At 41.1% G+C, this 23,109-nt stretch overlaps 2 protein-coding genes and 1 long non-coding RNA gene across 4 annotated transcripts in view; 2 read left to right on the top strand and 1 right to left on the bottom strand.

Annotated features, from left to right (window-relative positions):
- Window positions 1-22,406, bottom strand: part of LOC144022926 (uncharacterized) — a 55,750-nt gene extending 33,344 nt beyond the window's left edge. The window contains exon 1 of the long non-coding RNA XR_013284432.1: window positions 22,043-22,406. This is a non-coding gene — a long non-coding RNA (uncharacterized LOC144022926). The remainder of the gene's footprint in view (window positions 1-22,042) is intronic.
- On the top strand, window positions 7,747-12,305 carry sp8b (sp8 transcription factor b). 2 transcript variants are annotated; one of them, XM_077528133.1, is made up of 2 exons: window positions 7,747-8,830; window positions 9,055-12,305. In XM_077528133.1, the coding sequence occupies exons 1-2, from the start codon at window positions 8,810-8,812 to the stop codon at window positions 10,375-10,377; spliced, it is 1,344 nt and encodes a 447-aa protein (XP_077384259.1). In that variant the 5' UTR covers window positions 7,747-8,809; the 3' UTR covers window positions 10,378-12,305. The 2 variants fall into 2 exon arrangements, with proteins under 2 accessions (XP_077384259.1, XP_077384260.1); XM_077528134.1 differs by having other exon boundaries at window positions 7,747-8,978.
- Window positions 15,679-20,557, top strand: macc1 (MET transcriptional regulator MACC1). Its single transcript, XM_077527954.1, has 5 exons — window positions 15,679-15,916; window positions 17,181-17,276; window positions 17,364-19,372; window positions 19,464-19,652; window positions 19,842-20,557. Exons 2-5 carry the CDS (start codon window positions 17,189-17,191, stop codon window positions 20,043-20,045), a joined length of 2,490 nt encoding a protein of 829 aa, XP_077384080.1. The 5' UTR covers window positions 15,679-15,916; window positions 17,181-17,188; the 3' UTR covers window positions 20,046-20,557.
- Window positions 22,407-23,109: the final 703 nt, after the last annotated feature.

Below are 23,109 nucleotides of genomic sequence, written 5' to 3'. Positions count from 1 at the left end.
TTTCCTTTTCAAGCCTGATATCGATTCATAAAACCATGAATTGATGATTTTAAGATCTTTTTCCCATAAGTTTATAAGGAAATAGATTTGTAAAGGCCGGCGTTTATTTTTTACCGTTCACATGGATTTAAAAGTATTTTCTTACATTTGTGAAAGACTTGACTTAACATACTTTAAGACAATTAAGAATTTCTTTTAATTTATAGTTATTAATTAATTAATTATAAATCCTTGCTGATGCCAGTTAAGTGATTATAACACTAAATCATTTTAATCGGTTACTTCCTCCACAAAATTTAATTGGTGGATTTTTTATGATGTCCTTGATTATTAAGAAGAACTGATGGACCAGAATCAAAATCGGATTGAAGTGAAGCTAATCAAATCGAATTGGAAGAAAATTCGAACTCGAATGGAACTGAACGCTTATAAAGCGAAATCGAATCGATTGAGGAAATTGAAATCGATACCGAGCCCCGACTTTTACACTTGCAAAGATGGAACGAAAATATTTTTTTAATTCCCCATCCCCCCCCCCCCCCAAAAAAAATACAAATAAATAAATAAATAAATAAACCTTGTTTGCTCAGAAGCCTGAATTGTTTTTGTGGTGTTGATCCTCGATACATTTGCATTGTAACCTGTTGATTTACTTCTGCAGTATAAGCCGAACGTTTAAGCTTCACTGTTACTGGCCTGTCAAATCTATTTTGTTCATTTTATAACAAACTGTTGTTGCTTGTTGACCTTTTTTAATTGGGTTGCTTTGCTTGAAAAACATCCATATACTGTCGAAACAACAACAACAACAACAACAAGAGTGGATCCCCAAAGGTTGAGTTATTTGCCTTTCTGGCAACGTGTCTGCCATGAGTGGAAGCGACGTGCTAAAAGTCGACCGACACGAGTCGCGTCATGATGATTTTGTGCCGTGTCGATTTCGCATCAATTATCAGCCATGAAAGGCCGACTGGCTGATTGCTTGCGATTGTCTGGCTGACGAAGGACAAGGCAACCTCTTTATTATTTGAGAAACTAAGTTCATGGAAGCAGATGTTCGCTCCTCAGGGAAATCGGACTGACTCTTAATTAAAGCATCGTTTTCTCTGCCGAGTAGGAGATCCACACTCGGCCAACATTGCACCTGAATAGAGCGTAAAACAATATTTCATTAGTTGCTCTCGCGTTGGTTCAACATTTTAACAATGATCGTGTGATGCGACCAAAAATAACCAATTGGGTCTATTTGGATCATCCACAAAACTGTCAAGAATCCATGGGAGGAGCTATCGGGTTTGATCTAGTCACAATCATGTTTTACAAAAAAAAAAATCACCCTTACATAAACTTATATATTTTTTGTTAGCTTCATAACTTATGAAGTAATGCGATCATCTGGTGCGACAATTGTAGAAAACTTTCCATGATGGATGGATTGATGTCCTAAATTATAGACAGCGATAGCAGTAAAATTGTAGATAACAGTGAATAATAATAAAAAATACATGTTGTATGTGTTTATATAATAAATGAACAGCGCTGTCTGAAATACTTAGAACAGAAACCCACAAACCACAACATTAGTTATGGCCATTAAATGAAATCCAATACAAGTGAAGGTGAAAAAAAACAAACAGATGAAATCCCCTAAATAGTTACACAAGCTCTCAAACATGGATATTATTTATTGATTTAAAAAAACATTAGTTGAGATAATCTGATTGGTGTCATATATGCACGTTACTGTACGTACAAATGCACACAACAGGAATGAAAACCAACACAAGCACTGTAGCAAATGTATTGCACATTATTGTATATCATACGTGAGATCTATAACACAACAGCGCCACAATAAAAAACATATTACTAAATTAATTCCTCTTCATTATTGTCCATCAAAACAGAGTGTTATTATTAGCATCTATTTATCTTTCAACATGTACTGTCATCACATATTTCCTCATCACTAAACAGTCGTCAGCCGTCCCTTTTTTTTTCTGTGTGCATTTTCTTCTCACAACTTCACAAGATTCCAAGCAGACGCGCGATTGTGACTTTCATCGTCTTAAGAGGCGAGAAAATCTGTTCAAAGCTGCAACACGACCGCCATAATCAACCTCAATCAAAACTCAGGATGCATATCTTTAAAGTATATTTTTGATAACAATACGCCGCCATCAAGTGGCCATATTTGCTCTTCACTCAACGCTCACGCTTGCTAATTCACCCTTTTTTTTTTCTGTTTGTTTTGTGATCACGCTTGAAAAGATTCCAAGCAGACGCGCGATTGTGCGCACGCGCCAGCGAGGGGCTCCACAAACACGACCAGTTTGTCTTCCTCTCGTGCCTGCTCGGATGACGTCACAGAAAAGCAAACATTTCTCAGGCTGGCGCTTCTCGAGGGAGACACAAAAACAAACAGAAAAAAAAAAACGCCCCCAGCGGGATCATTCGTGAAACTTGAAGAAATCGCCGCTAATCCGAAGTCGCCCACTTTTTTTTTTCTTTTTTTTCTTTTCCCGCTGCTGCTGACAAAATGCAACGTTGGCCTCCGTCAAAGTCAACAAGAAGACATGCGGGAGTCGCGCCAGGCGCTGCTGCAACTTCTCTCGCTTTATGATCAACAAACATCGCAATCGATCACGGCGGAAGCGGATCATAACAGCCAACAGGCGCACATCAATTATCCCGCACGTTTAATTTTGTTAATAGAGGAGGAATCATTTGTCAGAGCGACGCGGCCTCACATGAGCGAAAATCTTGGCTGCCGTCTTCGATTGATTGACCGCAGCCAGCATCGATTAGCGGCCGATCGCGACATCGTTTGCGTGGCAAGATCCGTCACGCCTCAATTTCAAACATGCTCGCTATTAGCGTGCAATTATGAGAGACGGATTTGACCAGGTGTGCGTTTCCATGGCAACCAAACGGCAACTTAGAAGAAAGACAAAATCAGCTTCAACCAAAAATGCTGCTTGACATTAAAACGTCCGTCCGTCCATCCATCCATTTTCTCAACCGCTTACTCCTCACAAGTTTCGCGGGGTGCTGGAGCCTATCCCAGCTGGTTTTGGCCAGTAGGCGGGACGCACGCTGAACCGGTTGCCAGCCAATCGCAGGTTAAAAAATTCATTGGACTTTAAAAAAACAAACAAAAAAAAAAAAAAACTTTTCTTTACTTGGGATGTTCAATACCACTTTTTTTTTTTTTTTTTTAAAACGATTCCAGTACCAAGCACCAATACCACTAGTACTTTTAGTACATAAAAAATCCCCCAAAAATGACCAGATAATTGAAAAGAATGACCGATATGTCCCAATATTCCCTCAATTATTCTTCAAATTTCTCATTTGTAGTTCCTGACCATAAAAAATGGCCGCCATCGCGGGTACCACGACCTTGAAATAAGGCCAGGTAACAGTTACCTGATACGAGTACTCAAGTTCTTTGTACAATTTGCGTACAGGAAAACTGGAAAAAGACGATATTGAGTTCCAGTCTAAACCGCAAAACTTCGACCATTTTGCGTCTCCTTTTGGTCACACCAGCAATATTATCCAACAGTCGGCATGGCTCAAGTGATAGAGTGGCCGTGTCCCATGCTGGAGGTCGTATGATTGTTCCTGAACTCTCAAGTGATTCAATTATATTTCAGATTTTACTCCGATTCCAGTGTAAAGTTGACTGTGTTTCGACTGGGACCAAATGGAGACTCGATTAAAGTCAAATTGACTGTGTGGCTTTATGAAACCATATTAATCACATCAAATGGATTCAAATTGCAGCGGAGCGTCTGCATGCTCTGTTTCAATCTTTCTTTGTTGCGACAGATCATCCTAGAAATGATGATGAGGAAAGTAGATTTTTGGCAGATCCGATTCGTCCGCGAAGCTGCCGACTTGCCGCACGAACGAACGGCAAGTCGGCAGATCGCAAAAGGTTGGAAAGAAAGACTGCCGTCAACCAGCCGTTTGATTTGTCGGACGTTTCTGTCATCGTTTCTGGTTCACTGCACACTTTCCACTTTTTGGGCCGGGCGGAACATCTGCGCTTGCTTGCAACACCGTCGAGGCCTCGCGACACGCTCAGCTTGGTTGACGGGAAGAACGGATGCACAAATCGTTGACACACACAAGCAAATCCAAATTAACTAACTGCCTGCAAATACAGACAGAAATATACCAAGTCATTCATATATATATTAGGGCCAATTGTTTTTAATTTTTACTATTTTGAGTCATTTTTAGTCATGAAAATGTGTCGTTCCAACATTTGGGCTACATAAATAATATGGCAATACTGTCACAAAAAAAAAAATTAATAATAATACAGTTAAACACCATAAATGTCTTTTAAACAAATGTATTTATTTATATTTTCACATTTGTTTATTTAAATAAATCAAGAAATAAATCCATCCATTTTCTTGACCGCTTATTCCTCACAAAGGTCGCGGGGGGTGCTGGAGCCTATCTCAGCTGGCTTTGGGCAGTAGGCGGGGTTTCACCCCGGACTGGTTGCCAGCCAATCGCAGATAAATAAATAAATACATAAATACATAACGTGACTAATTTCCCCTTCCTTTGCACGGTCACGTAATGTTTGCCGACGCATGTTTGTTTGTTTTCATGTTGCGGTTCTCGTCTGACGTGGTGTTGAGGATCACCAGATTTTGGCTGGCAGAGGACGAGAGCCTCTCTGGGGCTCATCCAGGCCGAGAGGTTCTTCCTGCTTCCTGCACATCCTTTGTCGCGCCATTTGGGGCCCTTGTGTCTGAGCAGGCCTTTTTTTGTTGGGTTTTTTTTTTCTGGATTCTCTTGGCAGCTCCGTGTGCACGTGGACATCTGCTCTCTGCTCTCTGCTCTTTGCTCTTTGCTCTTCCCACCAAAGCTCCTGAGCTGACGAATTCATTCATCCGTTCATTCAGTCGTTTATGGACGTCAGCGGCTCCAAACCGCGACATCACAAAATTTGGAATCTGTTCTTGCAGCCACTTTGCCATACAACCGCTTGCTACATTTTAATTTGTCACCGATTATGCAATCTGGTGCTGCTGTTTTGGTGAGCAATTGAGTTCAGAGTGAGTCTGTGCTGGAAAATTATGTCTATAAACGGAGTCTTTTTTTCCTGACACTAAAATGGAGACATCTCCATTATTTTTCTCCAGTGGGTGAAGGCTGAAGACCAATTGAGTCATCAGATTTTGACAACAACAAAAAAAAAAAAACTCATGGCACACCACCAAACGAGGCTGTCACAAAACTTTTAAAGACGACTGAAATAATGATGATCTCATCTCAATTGACAATTTACAGTGTGAAATTTGATGTAATTGGACCGATTTGCTTGCAGGAAGGACGACGACTTCTTCTGCTGTCCGAATGCCAACAAGTTTATTGCGCCTGACGCCATCTAATGGAAGAGCAGTTCATTGTTTTGTCTGTCGCAATACGTCGCTGACATTCATCATGAATTCATGAATATTTTTGGGACAAATTAAGTGAAATCAATTTCTGGAAGCTGCACCAGCAATATTTAGAACTTCCTCTGACAAACACGGAACAAATGTATTGAGTTGATATTTTTGTGGATACGTTGTTCGCTTGACTGATTCTGTTCTGGTTCATGGAAGCAAAACTGTAGGAACAGAAGACAAGACTTACACAACTTCATATTCTAGGAAAGTGAGAAAATTGATCAGTTTTGAATTTAACCCAAATTTCCAGGGAGCACAGATTGGACCTTGTTTTTTTCCCCCTCCCCCTTCCTCATGTTTTTGCTTTTTTCCCACCTAAGAAAATCGGGACGCTCCATAGTGAACCGCCAGGCTTCACTTTCTGCCTCCCTCTGTCAATTTTTCATGTTCCTCAGACAGATTGTGACTGTGAAGACAAATCTTTTTTTCTTTTTTTTTTTTTTACTAGAGCTGTCAAAAAAATTACATTTTTAAATCAGATTAATCATGTGAGCTTAATAATTTGGATTAATCACGACTAGTCGTTTAATTTAAAAGGCTTTTTATCAACATTTTTTGCCCGCCCAATTTAAAGAGCACCTGTTATGTGTTCATTCTTTCCACATGAGGACTTTTTTTGATCCACTGCAGTCATCTTCCTCTTTTTCGAATCAGTTAATTACTTGCATAATTTAAAATAAAAAATAAAAAATGTTTTGACATGAACAAATCATCTGAATGTCATACACAAACATTTATTCAATGCATGTAGTTATGTTTATTGCTCAAACCTGTGCTAAAGGATGATATGCGGTCAAAATTAATAGTGTGATTAATAGATGAGTAATGTGATGATTTTTTTGTGGTCAATTAATTAGTTAATGCTTTAACTTGGACAGCACTAGTTTTTACGTACTTGGCAAAGAACGCAAGTTGGAATGCAACGGAGTCTACTTGCCTATTCTATTACGCAACCCAAATCGTAATTACAGTATTTGTATGCAAAACATTTTCACGCAGGCCATAAAATATCAAATTAGCAAAAAATAAAAAAATGGTAAACTGCTAACTTAATCATGTCATGCTTCTATTAAAAAAAAAAAAAAAAAAAGGCTGTAATGAGCAGAAGTGGGACTTTATCGTCACAAGTGATGACCCCAGTTTGTGTTTTTCTTTCCTCGTGCACAACAAGCCACTTTGAAGGCAAATCTTGTCGTCTGCAGGCGATTGTGCCTCATGCACGCAATTTTGCGCCGACTTTGTTGGTGCTCAGCGGCCCAGAATAAGTCGCTCATTATGGCATCCAAGGGGACAGGTTGTGAGTTTGATGTCACGCCACAGAAAGCCTTCAATGGCGACATCTGTTGAGGGCGGCTTACAGTTGCAGCCAATTGCGGCAACCGTCTGAACGCAAACGCAACAGGCCACTGAAGATGCCAATTGCGCAATATTCGCTCGTCCTCCGCAAACGTGAGCGCAAGCAACATGCAACATGCAACATGCTGGCTGTCACGCTGACCTTTGACCCGGGCCTTGCTGCAATGATCACTTGCTAATTTGTCACCCGGGCACCCCCACACTCCCCCTTGCACATGTGCAAGACTCACATCGCTATAATGGATTCTTTTTTCTTTTTTTTTTAACGGAAGCACCCCCAATTATTGCATAATTATACGCAGATTTATTTTTTTATGACATATATTGACCTCGTTTTTTTTTTTTTTCCCAGGGATCAATTTTGCATATTCTAATGGGGGGGGTTGGCAGACTGTTTCCCAACTTAAGCTAAGGGAAATACAAGTGTATGATTTGTGTGCACATGCAGTGCAAAGACAACATTGACGGCGCACAACGCAGCTGCGGAGGATGGAATAATTCATTGGCTTTATTTTGATTTTTCATGAGTAGCGCATTTTTGTATTTATTTTAAATTAATAGTCCCAGCAAAAATCTTTTATTTGTTTTGTTGCACCTAAATCGCCATCGAGTTTTTTTAAGCAACGAAATAATAGTTTTTATTCTGTAAATAGAATACATATAATAATCATCATAAAAATGCACGTCAATTGGACTACTTTCTATATTTGCAACACGTGCAAAACGTGATGCAACGTCATTTAAATGGCTTTTTAATCAACATTTGCACCTGTATGACATCATAAAAAAAAAACCCAACGTTGCCTTTGTTTTGTTTGTTTTAATACACCTGCGAGCAAAGTCGTGTGAATGAATCCGCGGTTGGAAAGCTCATGTCCAGTGGTAGAAACACAAGAATTAATCAGGCGCTCCATCTATCACGCTGTGCAATAAAGGAAGCGACGCGGCCAAGGCAGATGACGTGATGAATAATCCCCGGTCGTTTTAATTAACTTTTCCCTGTCCTGTAATGATCAAGCTGGTCAACAGAGCCGGTCAATAAGCATGTTAATATCACACAAATAAAAAAGCGCCGATGATTAAAAACCTCCCGTGTTATTAAATTTGAAATTCAAATGAAACGTATTTATACGCGCTGCATGCAAAATAGAGAAGAAGCAGAGTGGCAAGTTCATCTCAACGCTTTTCTTCTTATTACGTAACAGCACCTTAAAAAAAAAAAATGTCTCGTGCAAAGTGATGAACCGCATTCAAGAGAAGCAACATTTATATTCCATATTCAGCCATGCAATCACGTATTTCCATAAATACCCCCAAATATTATCCATATTTGCTCGCAGGGTTATTTTTTATTTTTTTGTATTTAATTTTGAAAATGTATGAGATCAAGTCATCAAAAGCGCCAACATAATTGACGTCAATTATGTGAAAGTTATTTCAATATAGGATCACACAGGTGGAGAACAAAGCAGCCTTTATATGCTCCTTTCACTTTGTGGATATTAAGTTGAAGAATGAAAAAAAAACGTGAATTTGGAAGTGCAAAGTTTATCATGACGCATACGAGCAAAATGGTATTCTTCTAATTTATGGAAAGTGAAAACAAAAAAAAATCTCAATAAGTGGCCCCCTAATTCCTCCCTCCTTGTTCCCTCTCATTTCACTTTACCTTCCTTCCGCTGTCTTTTCTTATGGAGGGGGCGTCCTGGGGGGGTGGAGAGCTTCTGTCTGTTCTATTGATGAGCTGACGGGGGCCGCGCGGCGGCGGCGGCGGCGGCCGCGCGTGATTGGACGCCCGCGTCACAGCGCCACTTCAAAGCCGGAGAGGAGACGCGGGACGGTGCAAGAATGGGCGGAACGCAGCATTGTGTCGCACACCTCTAAAAAAAGAAAAGGAAAGAAAAGGAAAGGAAAAGCACTGCTCGGATTTATAAAAAGATCCTCAGAGGAGGGCCGCGTTTTTTTTGCGTGTGATGGCAACTTCGCTTCTTGGGGTGAGTCTCCGAAAAGGACTTTTTACTGCTTCAATTTGGCTGCTTGGCGAGAGGATTTGACACGTTCAAAGTTACCGCAAAGGCAGTAGAACTTAGATGGGATAAAAAGTTGTGCGCTTTCTCTTGTTTGCAAAAGTTTGTGGAGCAGGTAGGAAGGTGGCGATTTGGGTTTTTTTTTGTTTTTGTTGTCGAGTCACTAACTTGCTGCTTTCGTGTCCCTTCAGGAGGAGCCGAGATTGGGATCGACTCCTTTAGCCATGTTAGCGGCAACATGCAACAAAATCGGCAGTCCGAGCCCTTCGCCTTCCGCCATTTCGGACAATTCCTCGTCTTTCGGGAAAGGCTTCCACCCGTGGAAGCGAGCCGGCGCCAGCAGCAGCTGCAGCCTGGGCTCGGGCCTGCCCGGCTTCGGCGTGTCCCGCAGCGGCTCGGCCGGCTCGGACTCGTTCGGCTCCGGCTCCTCCGGCGGCTCCAGCGCCTTCTCGCTCACGTCGGGCCCCCACTTCGGCAACGACTACTCCGTGTTCCAGGCGTCCGTGGCCAACGGCGCCCCGGAGTCGAGCCACCAGCCGGTGTTCATCTCCAAGGTGCACGCGTCCGTGGACGGCCTGCAGGGCATCTACCCGAGGATGAGCGTGGCGCACCCGTACGAGTCGTGGTTCAAGTCGTCGCATCCCGGCATCCCCGCGGGCGAGGCCGCCGCGGGGGCGCCGTCCGCCTGGTGGGACGTGGGAGCCGGCTGGATCGACGTGCAGAACCCCAACGGGGCGATCCACTCCGGCGGACTGCAGACGTCCTTGCACTCCCCCCTGGGCGGATACAATTCCGCCGAGTACTCCACTTTGAGCCACTCCGCCTTCGGCGGCAGCCCGTCGCCGCACCTGTTGGCCAGCGGCGGCCAGCACCTGATGGACGGCTTCAAGCCGGTGCTGTCCTCGTACCCGGACGCGGCGCCGTCGCCGCTGAGCGGCGCGGGGGGGGGCGCCGCCATGCTGCCCGGGGCCCCGCCCGCCTCCATCGCGGCGGCGTCCCCGCGCGCCTCCGCGCGGCGCTACTCGGGCCGGGCCACCTGCGACTGCCCCAACTGTCAGGAGGCGGAGCGGCTGGGCCCGGCCGGCGCCAGCCTCCGCAGGAAGGGCCTGCACAGCTGCCACATCCCCGGCTGCGGGAAGGTGTACGGCAAGACGTCCCACCTGAAGGCGCACTTGCGCTGGCACACCGGCGAGCGGCCGTTCGTGTGCAACTGGCTCTTTTGCGGCAAGAGGTTCACGCGCTCCGACGAGCTGCAGCGGCACCTGCGCACGCACACCGGCGAGAAAAGGTTCGCCTGCCCGGTGTGCAACAAGCGGTTCATGCGGAGCGACCACCTGAGCAAGCACGTCAAGACTCACAGCGCCGGCGGCGGCAGCGGGGGCGGCAGCGGGGGCAAGCGGGGCAGCGACACCGACAGCGAGCACAGCGCGCCGGGCAGCCCGCCGTGCCACTCGCCGGACCTGTTGCGCCAGGCCGAGGGCGGGCGGGGCGTGGTCGGCATCGACGGCCTTTGACTTGCTCCGTGCCGTGCATGCGCGGACAAAATGGAAAAAACGACACGGGTGGACATTATACTCGACTTATGCTCCCTCATCGAAAATGGGGAAAATAAGCGAGACGAATGTGCACAATTTCCCACCGTCAGGACATAGAAGCAACTTTTGGTCCGTTTCAGGCCAACACTTTTCTTCAAAGGTCAACTTTAGTTCTCAAAATGCAAAAGCGCTCATTCATAAAATACGTTTCCCAATTAGTCGAGATGCACAAAATGTGTCATTTAGATTTCATGCATTTCTCCGGAAGGACACGAAAGTGCACATGAACTTCACGTCGTTTTTGTGGTGAAAACAGGCCTGTATTATTTTTTTTTAAGGACTATACAAGAAACACTAACTCCAAATAATTGACAATGGACCCATATGTGCAAAAATATTTGTCATTTATGAAGAAAATGAGCCCATGCATGCATTTTTCGGTATAATTAACTGTAGGCTAGAATGAATTTATTTGAAAAAAAAAATGGCTTAGGCTACACATTTTTTTTTCTGTCGAAAAATAAAATTATATATTCTTTAGTATACAAAGCAAAATTGACAGTGTTAAGTCAGCACCTATATGTCACATTTCAAACGTCTATTATTGATTCATATTAAAAACAGTTAACAGCACTTGTGAAAGTGTTAAATGCAGAGCTAATTTAACACTATGATCAACTCTACTATTAATATACACTGGACACAATTTAATTCTGAAAATGTTAAAATGACACTTCAGGAGTTAAATGAACAGCAAAACTTTAACTGCGTTTTCGCTGCGCATATAAAAGATCCAAATCTTTTATTGAGAAAATAGGCCTGCACCTTTTTTTTTTTTTTTTTTTAAACTTCTATATTCACAATGATGCATTGCATTTATTCCAAAAAATTGGCCCAAAAAATGTTGAGCAACTCTTAATACACAATGCTCCATACGTGTATTTTATTGTATTTTATTCGGCCTGCACACTAAAAATGAATACATTTGAGTGTAAATGTAAGAATGTCATTAGTTGGGGAAAATATAGGCCTGTGCATTATTGAGTAATGACGTCATATAGTGAGCATACATTGCAATGCTCCATCATGTCATCTATTGAGAAATCAGAATATACATTTTTTTTTTTTTATTGACATGTTGCTGTTCCAATAGAAATATCAGCATATAGTGAGGGAAAAAACAAAAAAGTTTGATTCATGCCTTATATTGTGTATTTTTTTTTTTTTTGGAGTGGCTGCAAAAAAAAAAAAAAAAAAAATTGTGCTGTCATACATTTTGTTCACGGGCAAACTCTGGCACTTTAAAAATAAGAAGGAGAGATGAACAGAGGTCGCTATGAGATAAATGGAGTATGAATATGGTTTTGTTATATATCTGATCGTTACACAAACAAACACAAACTTGTGTCCAGTCAACATGTGCGTGAAAAAAAGAAAGTTTGCAGTTGCGGTCTCTGCAAAATGTGCTGTAAATATTGAACATGTAGGTTAGAATATCACATGTCACAGGTGAGTATAATAATGTATTTGTCCAGGAGACGATTTTGTATAGTTATTTCTAGTTGTATATCAACTCTAGTAAATATTTGAAAATACGGAGATGTACTTTGATTTTGTTTGTTTTGTTTTTTCTTTGACATGATATAAAATGTATTGTGGGGAGTTCTATATTTAACCTGCAGGACTTTTCTTGTCTTTAGGGGTCTATTATCAATTAGGCGCACTTTTGAATTGTTTTGTAAGGTTTGGAAATGAGTTTCTGTTTACCCACTCTTGCTTTTGCTTTTGTTTTTATTTTTATTTTATTTAAGGAAGCATGTTGTAAAGTGATTTTAATTTGACAATTCCTCCTTCTGAGAATGGCTTTTTATGTGAGCCACTCAATAAAGTCAAGTATGGACTCAAGAGTCACTTTGTTGGGTCGATTAAATGCAACAAAAACCGATATTTATTTTTTTTGGTTATAATTACAAGTATTTTTAAAGTAGGTTACTTTTTCCCCCTTGTTAAGCTTGTTCGTATTTCACATGAAGAGGATCTTATTTTTGTTCAATAAAACGAAAAAAAAAAAAATGCGGTCGGCGGTTTACAATCAGCAAATGAAAATATGAAAATTCCTCCAGGTCGATATAAGAGCAGATGTGTGCAATTGTTCAATCATTGACAAGTTTGACGTCATCGAGGATGAATTTTAGCTTCTGATTCGTGCGGCATAAAAAGTTCACTGATCTATTTCAATTTGGTATTTAATTCAAATGACATACAGTTCAATGCGTTTGAACAGAAATATGACGACAAAACTATGTCAACATTTGAGAATGGGCACGCGGCGGCTGTGGGGGGCTTGCAGGGGGAATCGCGCAAGTCTTGCGAATAAACGCTACAATTCACACCAAGTATTTTTTTTTTACCAGGAATTTAAATTTGATATTTTTAAAAGACAGCTTCAAGAGCTTTTGGTCATAGGCAAGGCAAGTTTATTTGTATAGCACATTTCATACACAAGGCAACTCAATGTGCTTTACATGAGGAAAGACAACACATAAGCATCAAGAAACAGTAGTTAACATTCGGAGGAATAAAATAAATAAATAAAAATAGGTTACAAAATTTACTAAAAAAAAAAAAAAAAAAAACTTAAGGGACAGAGGACAGAAGTTCCAATTTATTTATAGTTGCATTATAAAATGAAACGCATGTTTTATATTATTGAACTGTTTTTAATTTAATTTCAACTTTTTATTTCACATAGTGATTATAACCCTCAAGGTGAATCCAACTTACTTTTTTTCTGTATATTTTTGTTGCAATGCATGCAAGAGGAGATGCGAGTAACAAAAACTCCAATGGCCAAAAAATCTAAAACATTTCTACAAAATGTGATATCGGAAAACTGCTTTTACTAAAGTCGCCTCGATTTGAAGAAGGAGCAAACAGTGAAGTTGAAACGTTTACTTTCAATAGGCAACCTTTGAGCGCCCTCTATCGTTTAAAATGTACGTTTCGGATGCTGACAAAACAATGAACAAGTTTTGTTTTCAAACATAACACAAAATTATTCAATGGTGTTTTTTTTTTGTTTTTTGGGGGAGGGGCATCTTTCTATAAATGAAACATGACAGCCTGCATACTTTAAACTTAAGCAACAGCATTGATTAAGAATACTTAGCACTTAATTAGGTGCACAAACAACATCTATTTTTTGGTTATTGTTTAATCTTTATGTGCAAGTGAGGCTATACTTAAAACAGGATTTTGATTTTAGGAAAGTTTGTCACTATTTTATGCCTAATTACTAGATATGATTAAAAAATGATCAAACATGGATGATAGCCGACTTCAAAACATTTTTTTTTTAAATAAAAAAAAATACAAAAAGCATATGAAGCATTAGATGATGGTCAAGTGAAATCCTCTCAGGCCATCATCATCATCATCATCATCATCATCATCATCATCTGCTCTCCATGAAGGTGCAAGCAGATATCTGATCAGAGGGCTGAGCTGTCAATCATGGATGGAAAAAAGTAGCAGTAAACGTGACGAAATCGTTTCAAAATCAACTGTTGCAAGTCTTTCCCCAGACCAAATCACAGACTTGGTAACGACCACTGCCAACAAACTACAAACGATTGGATAAGACTCGAAGATGAGTAAAACAAGTCAGCGTAATTGGAGCAACTGTGACAGGGTTTCATTTTCAAAGTTGTCCGCAATTTCGATTGATTTTGATAGCCAAGTTGTTTCTCACCTGTTGAATTGAGCGAAACAATCAAACGACCAATTGTCATGGAAAAGTATTCAAGATGGAAAATAAAAGCGTACAAGTAGTTTTGTTTTGATTGGCTCCATATTATTTCATTTATTTAACTTCTGGCATCCATTTTTTTACATCAGAAAAACTTGCTACAAAAAGACTCCCAAATTTGACTCCAATCTGGGTTTGTTTCATTGATCGCAAAGTTATGATTTATTCTGGTATATGAAACCAACAGATGGATACACAAAAAATTATGGTACGTTCTGCAATTTAATGGCAGAGCATATCAGTATTCTGCTTGTCACTATGCATTGATGGCAAAGATAGATGAACAACAATCTGTCATGAATTAATAACTTGTGCACAATTTAAGCAAAATTAGAATATTGTGACAAACTGAAAAAATGATATCATTCTAGTTTTCCAACATGTCGAAATATCATTCGAGATGCGACGGTGGAGGTGTCAATTAGCAAAGCGCTCAAGAGTGCAACACTCAAAACCTCCAAAGGTCCAAACAACATTTTCTGGAGAGAAAACAAAAAGTCATAGAAAACTAATTATCGTGCACAAAAGCAAATCTTGCGTGACTTCAGCTCAGTGAGCATTTATTATCAATGTAACCCACCAGTACATTTTTTTATATTATTTGAAAATCAGTTTTGAAATTTGAAAAACTTGGCTTGGTAGAGCCAAGTTGAGAATGAAACGAATGTTAGAGAAATGGCGCCACCATGTGGCTCACAAGTGAAAACACCTTCGCGTTGACCCATGACGTCAATTTACTTGCAATCGTAAGAGGGTCAATATAGTGCAGAAGTAAGATAAGTACAACTCTATTAAACACATTTAAATTCGTAGAATAAACATGGGGAGATGGACTTGTATTTTGCACTTTTTCCCTTTTTTTTAAACAAGTTTCAAGACCTTCAACAGAGGTCAAATCAGCAATAAATGTTGACCCCCTGGGCCCCTGTATATGGATAGCTTCGTGTATAAGTATTATTGTATAGAAAAACAAGTTTGTAAATAGCCATACTTGGTTGCTGTGCAATCTTAATTTGCTTTGTGCATGAAATGTGCTGCAGAAATAAACTTGCCTTGCCTTATAAACACACCAGACTTCATATGGTTAACGAGTAAATGGTTAATATAGCAGTTGCTGTCCTTGACGAGATTAACACCAGTTAACCTTCGTTTGGGATTTTATCACATAAGGAGCAGTGATACCTAAACAAATAGAAAAAAAAATCAATTTATGGGAGAGGGGGAGAAAAAAAAAAGAAAAAAAAAGAAAAAAAAAAAAACACCCTTCATACTTATGACCACTGGATACTTGAATGGCATAATTTCCTGCGTTTTACTCTCTCACGCCTCCTCCCCAAATGAAATGTAAATTATATTAATCACACGCGTTTATTTATTGCCTTCCTGTATGACGTCATTCGTCAGCGGCACGCTTATCTGGAAGCTCTCGAAACCGCCGCTCAGTTTCAGGTGTTGCAAGGTCCAGTGCGTAAACACAAAGGTGCATCATGGGAGTTGTAGTACCGTAATGCGGACAGGCCCCTCCTCTGCCACGTTGACGTGCGCCACTTGAGACTCGCCGTCCCAGCATGCTCAGCGCGCGTGGGGGCAGAACGGAACCGTGACGAGGACACGCTTCACAAGTCTAAAAACAAAGTGCCAATGTTTGTGGAGCCGAGTCGGACTCTTTTTCTGACAGCGAGGGAAAACTACGAACATCTCATGCCGACGGTGAGAGATTTTTTTTTTTTTTGGAATGTTTTATAGAGAAATGGCTCTATCCTTAAGAGACAAATGTAGTTTAAGCGTCATTAATGTGTAACCACTCGTCACCTGTCGAGACGGTTATTCAGTTTAGCTGCTTTGTGACGTGAACTTGCATTCATTTGAATTGTATTCAAATGTGATAAAAATGTCTGTTTTATGACGTTTGCTGAGATGATTAGCTCAATACAGTGGTAAGAATAGACATTTTGTTCCCTTATAGACACGTTTGATGTCAAACTAGAGCCACAGAGAGAAGTGACTGTAAACTTCATAATGTCTGACAAGACCAACCTGTTTTGTGCACTGGTTGTAAGAAAACACATTACTGACTCACTGTGACATGTCATGAATGGGTTGATGACACATTGACAACTGGGGCTTTCTTCCACTTTGGGTCCTGTTTCTCTGCCAGAGAGACAGACAGGATGTCTGCACTGTAAACATTAACGTGATGATGGTTTGGGTGGATTTGTTGTTTTCAAAGTTCTGTGAAATGTTTACATCTGGGCCGTATACGAAAAGCATTTGTAGTTGTGACGATATTGATCGTTTTCGCAAATCGTTGACCAAAGCTGCATGTAAGCAAATGTTGATACTTTTTCATCTCACCTTTACAATCAACAAGATACTTTCATTCATATAAAACAATTCAAAGCTATTCTTTTATCATATGTTACTGTTTATGTATACAAAATTATTATTTAAATAATGTGACCGTCTTATCAAATCGAGAGTAGGGCAGTTTAGAATAACATTTCGTTGTTAGGTACAATGGAACCACTAGGGTCAGACAATCCATTATGGAATCAATGCTTCTTATAAGTATTACATTACAGGACATAATCAACAGTTACAAAATCTGTTGGGTCAAACTATCGCCCACGTGAATCCAAGTGTAAAAAAAACAAAACAAAGTACAACATGTTAAAGAATCCAATAGTGACATCTTGTGTTGAAAAACAACATTGAAGTTGTTGGCAATGTCAAAAATAGATGACTGTAGTTATCTGGAAGAGGTATGTGTTGTTAAACAGTAAGTGATTTCACACACTATTGCCTTGACGATGCCATTTGTTTACATGTTGGAATGTCAATACAGGTTGTTGTTTTTTTTTTTGGTCCAACAGCGCTATCTGACTCAAATGGAGTATTACTGCTTCCTCTTAGCAGCTCTTTTCAGACTCCTTATTTTCTAATCACAGTACGTTGTTGTTTTTCACATTTACAGATGAAAATATGGCAAACTCCTTGCCACGTGCAGGGAGTCTTGTAAGAAGCAAATCTGAGGGGACGCTGATTGATCTGGAGGAAAATGCTTTGAATGGTAACGCCTTCATATTGTAGGCAATATCATTTAATGAAGGTAAATCTTCAAAGCAGAATTACTGATGAACTCATTTATTTTTAATAGATGGAAATGTGCCTATCAGCTATGACAAGTCAAGACAAAATCCCTTTTGGAACCAGCTGTCTGAATCGAATCCTTTCTTAGGTGATATTGTACACAACAACTCAGATCAACTGATTTCCGACACATTCCCAGGGACGAGAAACCACTCGGATACAGAAAATGGGGACAGCATTAGCATATGTTCAGATGAGGGCAACGCGGGGAACTTTCTGGAGAAGAAAGACAACGCTAACAACAAATCCGGGAGATGGAGGAGTGCCACCGACATCCTGGATGGATATTTTGAGAGGAAGGCACCAAAGAGGGGGGGCAGCTTCAAACCGCCACAGCCGGTTCTAAATCCTGATTTTGAGTGGCTAAAAAACGATAGAGAAGCTTATAAGATGGCTTGGCTGAGCCACCGGCAGTTAACACGCTCTTGCCTGGACCTAAATGTGATCAGCCAGAGTCCTGGATGGGCTCAGACTCAGGCAACAAACTTTCAGGTCATCTCCAAGATCGGCCATGATGGAGGGACAGTCCAACTGCCAGACTCTGAAATTAGCATTTGTGTCCCAGAAGGCCACGTCCCCCCTGGCGAAGTTCAGGAAGTAACACTGAAGGCAATGCTTGACCCTCCTCCTGGACTCAACAACAACTACATCACCACTATGAGTCCTCTACTGGAAGTTGTGCTCAGCAACATCAACACAAAGGGTCCAATCTCCCTGAAGATCAAGTTGTCCGGAGAGGTGAGGAGCGACCCATTAAGTCAAGTATTGACCACGGTGGTCGGACTCTTGTCTTACAAACGAGAAGGACCCTATGTTAAAGTGAACGACTGCGAGATTTTCAATAACGTGATGCGGATGAAGCTCCAGCAGTTGAAGACGCATTTTTACATGATCGCGGTCGCAGAGGCCTCCGCCATTCAGTCCCCGGCTTTGTCAGTCTGGGACTACCTTCGCCGCCAAATTACAGTCGCCGTTTATGGCCCCAGGTACATCCATCCATCCTTCAAGGTAGTAATAGTTGTCTGTTGTCACGAGGAGGTACCACCAAAGCTTCCCTTTTCAGATATTTGTCGAGGAAACAAGCAACTGCCTCCACTCGTGCTGCAGCTGTGGGGAGCGCATCACCTCAGGACTGACAACCTGCTGCATGACCTGCTTGTCAGCACGAGTATCAAAGACTCCATGTTTAAAATACGACTTGAGGACAAGGTGAAAGAAGTGAGGCAGAGCCAGCTGAAAATTGGGACGGTGTTGCATTTACCGGTGGCCTTATCTTATGCGAGCAGAAAAGACATAAGTCCTTTTCAGTTAGACCTCAAAGTAACCGAACCCAACTCTACAACCGTTGCATGTTTCCAGGTCCCTTCACCTCCGGCAGCACCCATTCGATGTGAAAAACGTACGTCAAATCGGACAAGTAGAAAAGAGGTGGAGATGTCAGGAACATCCTCTATCCCTGAAGACCAGGTGCCAGATTTCCCTGGATTTAAAGATAGACCTGTGAACTTAAAATGGTACGGCGTAGCCCTCAAGACGGTTCTCCGTCAGTCCCGTGTGGACTACCTACTGGAGTACTTCAAAGGAGACACTGTGGCTCTCCTGTCAAAGGCGACCGTCAGATCGGTAGGGAATTCAAAGGCAAAGGAGTGGTACATTGGATTCCTCAGGGGCAGAACTGGTTTGGTCCATTGCAAAAATGTCAAGGTCATTACGGCGGATCAAGTGATTGACTTTAGCGGCATTCGCGTGACCACAGCGCTCCTCCTGGACAACATGACGCAGCCCTTCAAGAAGCTTACTTACATGTATTCTGCCATCCAGACACTCGTCACAGAGCATATAACCGACTGGAGAGGTTTTGCAGATGCTTTGGGGTATTGCAACCTGTCACTGGACAGCATCACTCGCAGAGTTGCTGAAACGGAAGCTGATAAGGTGGCCTGTGTGCTGGAAAAGCTGAAAGAAGACTGCCACGCCGAGAATAGTGGCAAGAAATTCCTTCACGAACTCGCCGCTGTAAGAACATTTCATTTGAAAAGTCCACACCAACAACAAGACCTCTCGGTAATCTCACTCCAGCAACGTACTGCTGCGTTTGTCCTTTCAGGGTCTGTTAAAGATGGACAGCATCAAACTTGTGGCTCAGCTGATTCAGAACACGGTTATCCTGTCCACCGCCGTGGAACTTGGGATTCGATGGCGAGAGCTCGCAGACAAAACGGGAAAGCTGACCAGTGCTCAGATCGCCGTCTACGAGGCACCGCACCGAGGAATGAATGGAGAAGTCGGGCCTCAGGTCGGTTCATCTATCTTCTCGTTTTTCTGAACTGCAGTTATTGTGATGACACTCTGGCTTATCATAATGAGCGTGTTGTTTTCGGCGGACCAATGTTTGACAGTTTGGCCACTTTTGTTACTGGTGTTGATTTGTTTTTAAAAGTGCAGCTCATGATATTTTAAAACAGATACTGTATTATTGTTGCAGTTGATGTGGAAACCTGCTTACGACTTCTTGTTCTCCTGGAGTCAACATTACGGAAACAGTTACAGAGACATGATTCAAGACCTCCACCTGGTCCTCGATAAAATGAAGAACCCTGTGACCAGACAGTGGCGACAGCTGACCGGTGCCCTCATCACAGTCAACTGCCTCGAACTTTTTCGGGCCTCCGGATACCCAAAGACCTAACCAAGCACTTTGTAATCAGAGCACGGTGATGTCCCTGCACTTCTTTTTTGTTTGTTTATCGTCTTTGTGGTGTAACTGCAACGGATTTACGACTTCCGTAAGTCGCACGTCTACGCCGTTTGCCGCCACTGCTACGACACACAGGGCGCGTCCCAACACTCGCATTGCCACTCCTCTGTGGCATATACCCCAATGTGATCAGTCCGTATTGAAAACAAATGAAGGCCAGTTTGCTCATGAGCACATTTGCGTTTATGCAAATCCAATCGCACATTACAGTAAAATTCACTTAGGAATTTTTCAGCACTGAAACTTGTGATATTGTTTTTTTATTTGGAAAATGTCAACATTTATCAAATAATTATGTCTAACAAATGTTGTATTTTGTTTACTATGTGTTTCCAGACTACTACTAGTGGTGACAGGATATCACAGACTGTTAGAGATGTTTGCATCAGTTGATCTGAAAGACATAACATCTGAGTTGAGACACCAATAAATGTGAAAGTCAATTACTTGTGTTAAATTGTATCATTTATATGCAATTCTCCAACGTTGTCCCAAAGTGATATGACGATGTACTTGATATTTTGGATTGCAACGTTATATATATATATTAGAAAGCATCACTCTTTCCTATACGCCATGTTGCCAAATGTTTTTAAGACGCACTATAGATCAATGTTTCGTGGTGCTGCCATGCTCAATCGATACAGAAACGTTGCATTTGATGGAAATATTAACTGCAATAAAACACCTGAAAAAAAAAAAAAAAAATCACATAGAAAATAAAGTAAATGAAATATATGTAACTTTGTATGTAAATTTGGGTGATGCAATGGCGCAATGTACGCACTGCTAAACTGTGTTGACTTTGGCTGGCGGAACACGCCGGAGGCAAAATAAATCTGAAAATTAAATTCTAACAGGCAACGGAGCCAAATGATTTGAATGATTGTATTTATGGCTACAGTAGTACTGTACAGAAATTTGAAAATGACGATATAGCAACAACAAAGAAATGAAAAACATTTAAAGTCACTATATTTGATCTCCTACAAGTCAGTAGAATGAAAGAATTACTGATTTTGAGTAGTATTGAGCACTAATCCCAACAAATACATTTATTATTAAAGTAGGACCTCACCGATTTATAAGTTTTGGTGGGACTTTTTTTTTTTTTTTACCGTGTTCAATTTCCAAGCAAATATTTGGGTCTCAGTACCTATGAGAGGAAATAATGTATTAATGCCTGCCACATCAAAACAATTTTTTTCTGTAATCCAAGCGCTACTATGCCTTCTACAGCACAAGGTTTACCCACAAAACAATCAAACTTGCCCCATTTTGCTGCAGCCTCATAAAACTGCGGTCTGCCTCTGGGCAGAAAATCACACTATGAGGTGTGGTCGCTTATTTTTCTTCCAAAGCCTTTGAGAAAATAAACGTAAGTGAAAAACAATCTTTCACTGTACCACCCTGGAGTGTGTGTCTAAATTCCATTCATGTTTGGAAGTGGCCCCAGGAATTTTTATCGGGAGAAAGCAACAACATATATTGCTTATAATGAACTCAACAAACGGTTGTGTATTTTTAGAAAGTCCGTTAAAAGATTTGAATTCGGTTTAAATTCCCTGGTAAACACTACTGGAAACTGAGTAAAATCTAAGAAGCAGTGCATGTGTCTTCTGACATTTTCTTTTTATGACAAATACACACTGTAATAACCTAAATAAATAATGTCCTCAAACAACACAATAAACAAATAACAATCCTGATTATTTGATTCAGGTGTGTTTGAGGAGGGAAACCTCTAAAACATGTTGGACTGCGACTGCGGCCCTCGAGGAGCCGAATTGTTAGCTGGTTTATCATGAAACACATATTTTTCCATGACATACATAGTTTTTTTTAGTTTAGTGCTTATAATACTAAATGTAGGTGACTCTCCGTTTACAATTGTATCCACCAAGAGGCCGAAACGGGGGAATCCCTACCTGTTCGACGTGCTGGCTGTCCACGTGTGCATTTTCTCCATCGCTCCAACGGCCGCACCCATAATCCGGTGCACTTGCCGCAATCTTGAGGATGGTATCGATGCTCGTTGATGTGTAATCCAAAATAACAACGGCTCTCCCCAGTCTCACCTTGTGACAGTTGAAAGGAAAAGGAACCCTTCCACCAAGTGAACAGCTGATTTATCACCTGTGCTGACCAACCACACCCATACCACGTGACAGACATCCAATTTACCAATCACCAATTAAATACTCTTCAGTGTGTGCCACAAAGCTGGCACCTACACCAAATTTCAACGAATATGATTGATAGATGAATACTGTAATACCATTGGCTACTTACTGCATGAACATTGGAAGCCTTGAGATATTAAGGGGGGGGGGGGGGGAATTACAAATATAAAATATATACACAAACTATGCTGGCATACAAATTAACCTCAACACTACAATAGTACTAAGACATTGATGAGGATTTTTAATGTAATTTTATTATTTTTTTAAGAGAAGGAATCTGCAGCTGTACTTTTGTTGTTGGGCAGAAATATAAAATGACACTCAGATATATCTCTTTAACTACTCACAGTCATAAAATAAAAACATTTTAGTGGTAAACAAAGGGGTTTGAGTAGAGTTTAAAACTTAAAGAGCAAATTCAGTTCAAACTCTGCCAACATTCCAAATAAACCGCGTTTGCTTGATTACCTTCTGGAAATTTGGAATTGTGTGCGTCATTCAAAAAGGGACCTGAGCGCAAACAAAATATTGGTTCCGTCTGTAGATTTGTTCCGTCCGTAATTAGCCTACTACGACAGTATAGCTATATAAACTAAAAGTTTAAAGTCGTATCACATCGCTATTCGATGACGTTTGTATTAGTTGAACGTGTTTGTTTTAGTCGTTTTACTCAACATGAAAACAAAAGGCTCAAAATCTGTCATGACATTCTCCATCCACTGGGTTGCGCCATTGTTCCAACAATGTAGCGTTACTACCAGCGGGTCAAAATAGTCTACCGCGGTATAATAAAGCATAATATTCATTGA

This window comes from Festucalex cinctus, chromosome 7 (genome assembly GCF_051991245.1).
Source record: "Festucalex cinctus isolate MCC-2025b chromosome 7, RoL_Fcin_1.0, whole genome shotgun sequence".
Taxonomy (NCBI): Eukaryota; Metazoa; Chordata; class Actinopteri; order Syngnathiformes; family Syngnathidae; genus Festucalex; species Festucalex cinctus.
Note: the sequence above shows the minus strand (reverse complement) of the source record. Positions and strands in the feature narration are given on the sequence as shown.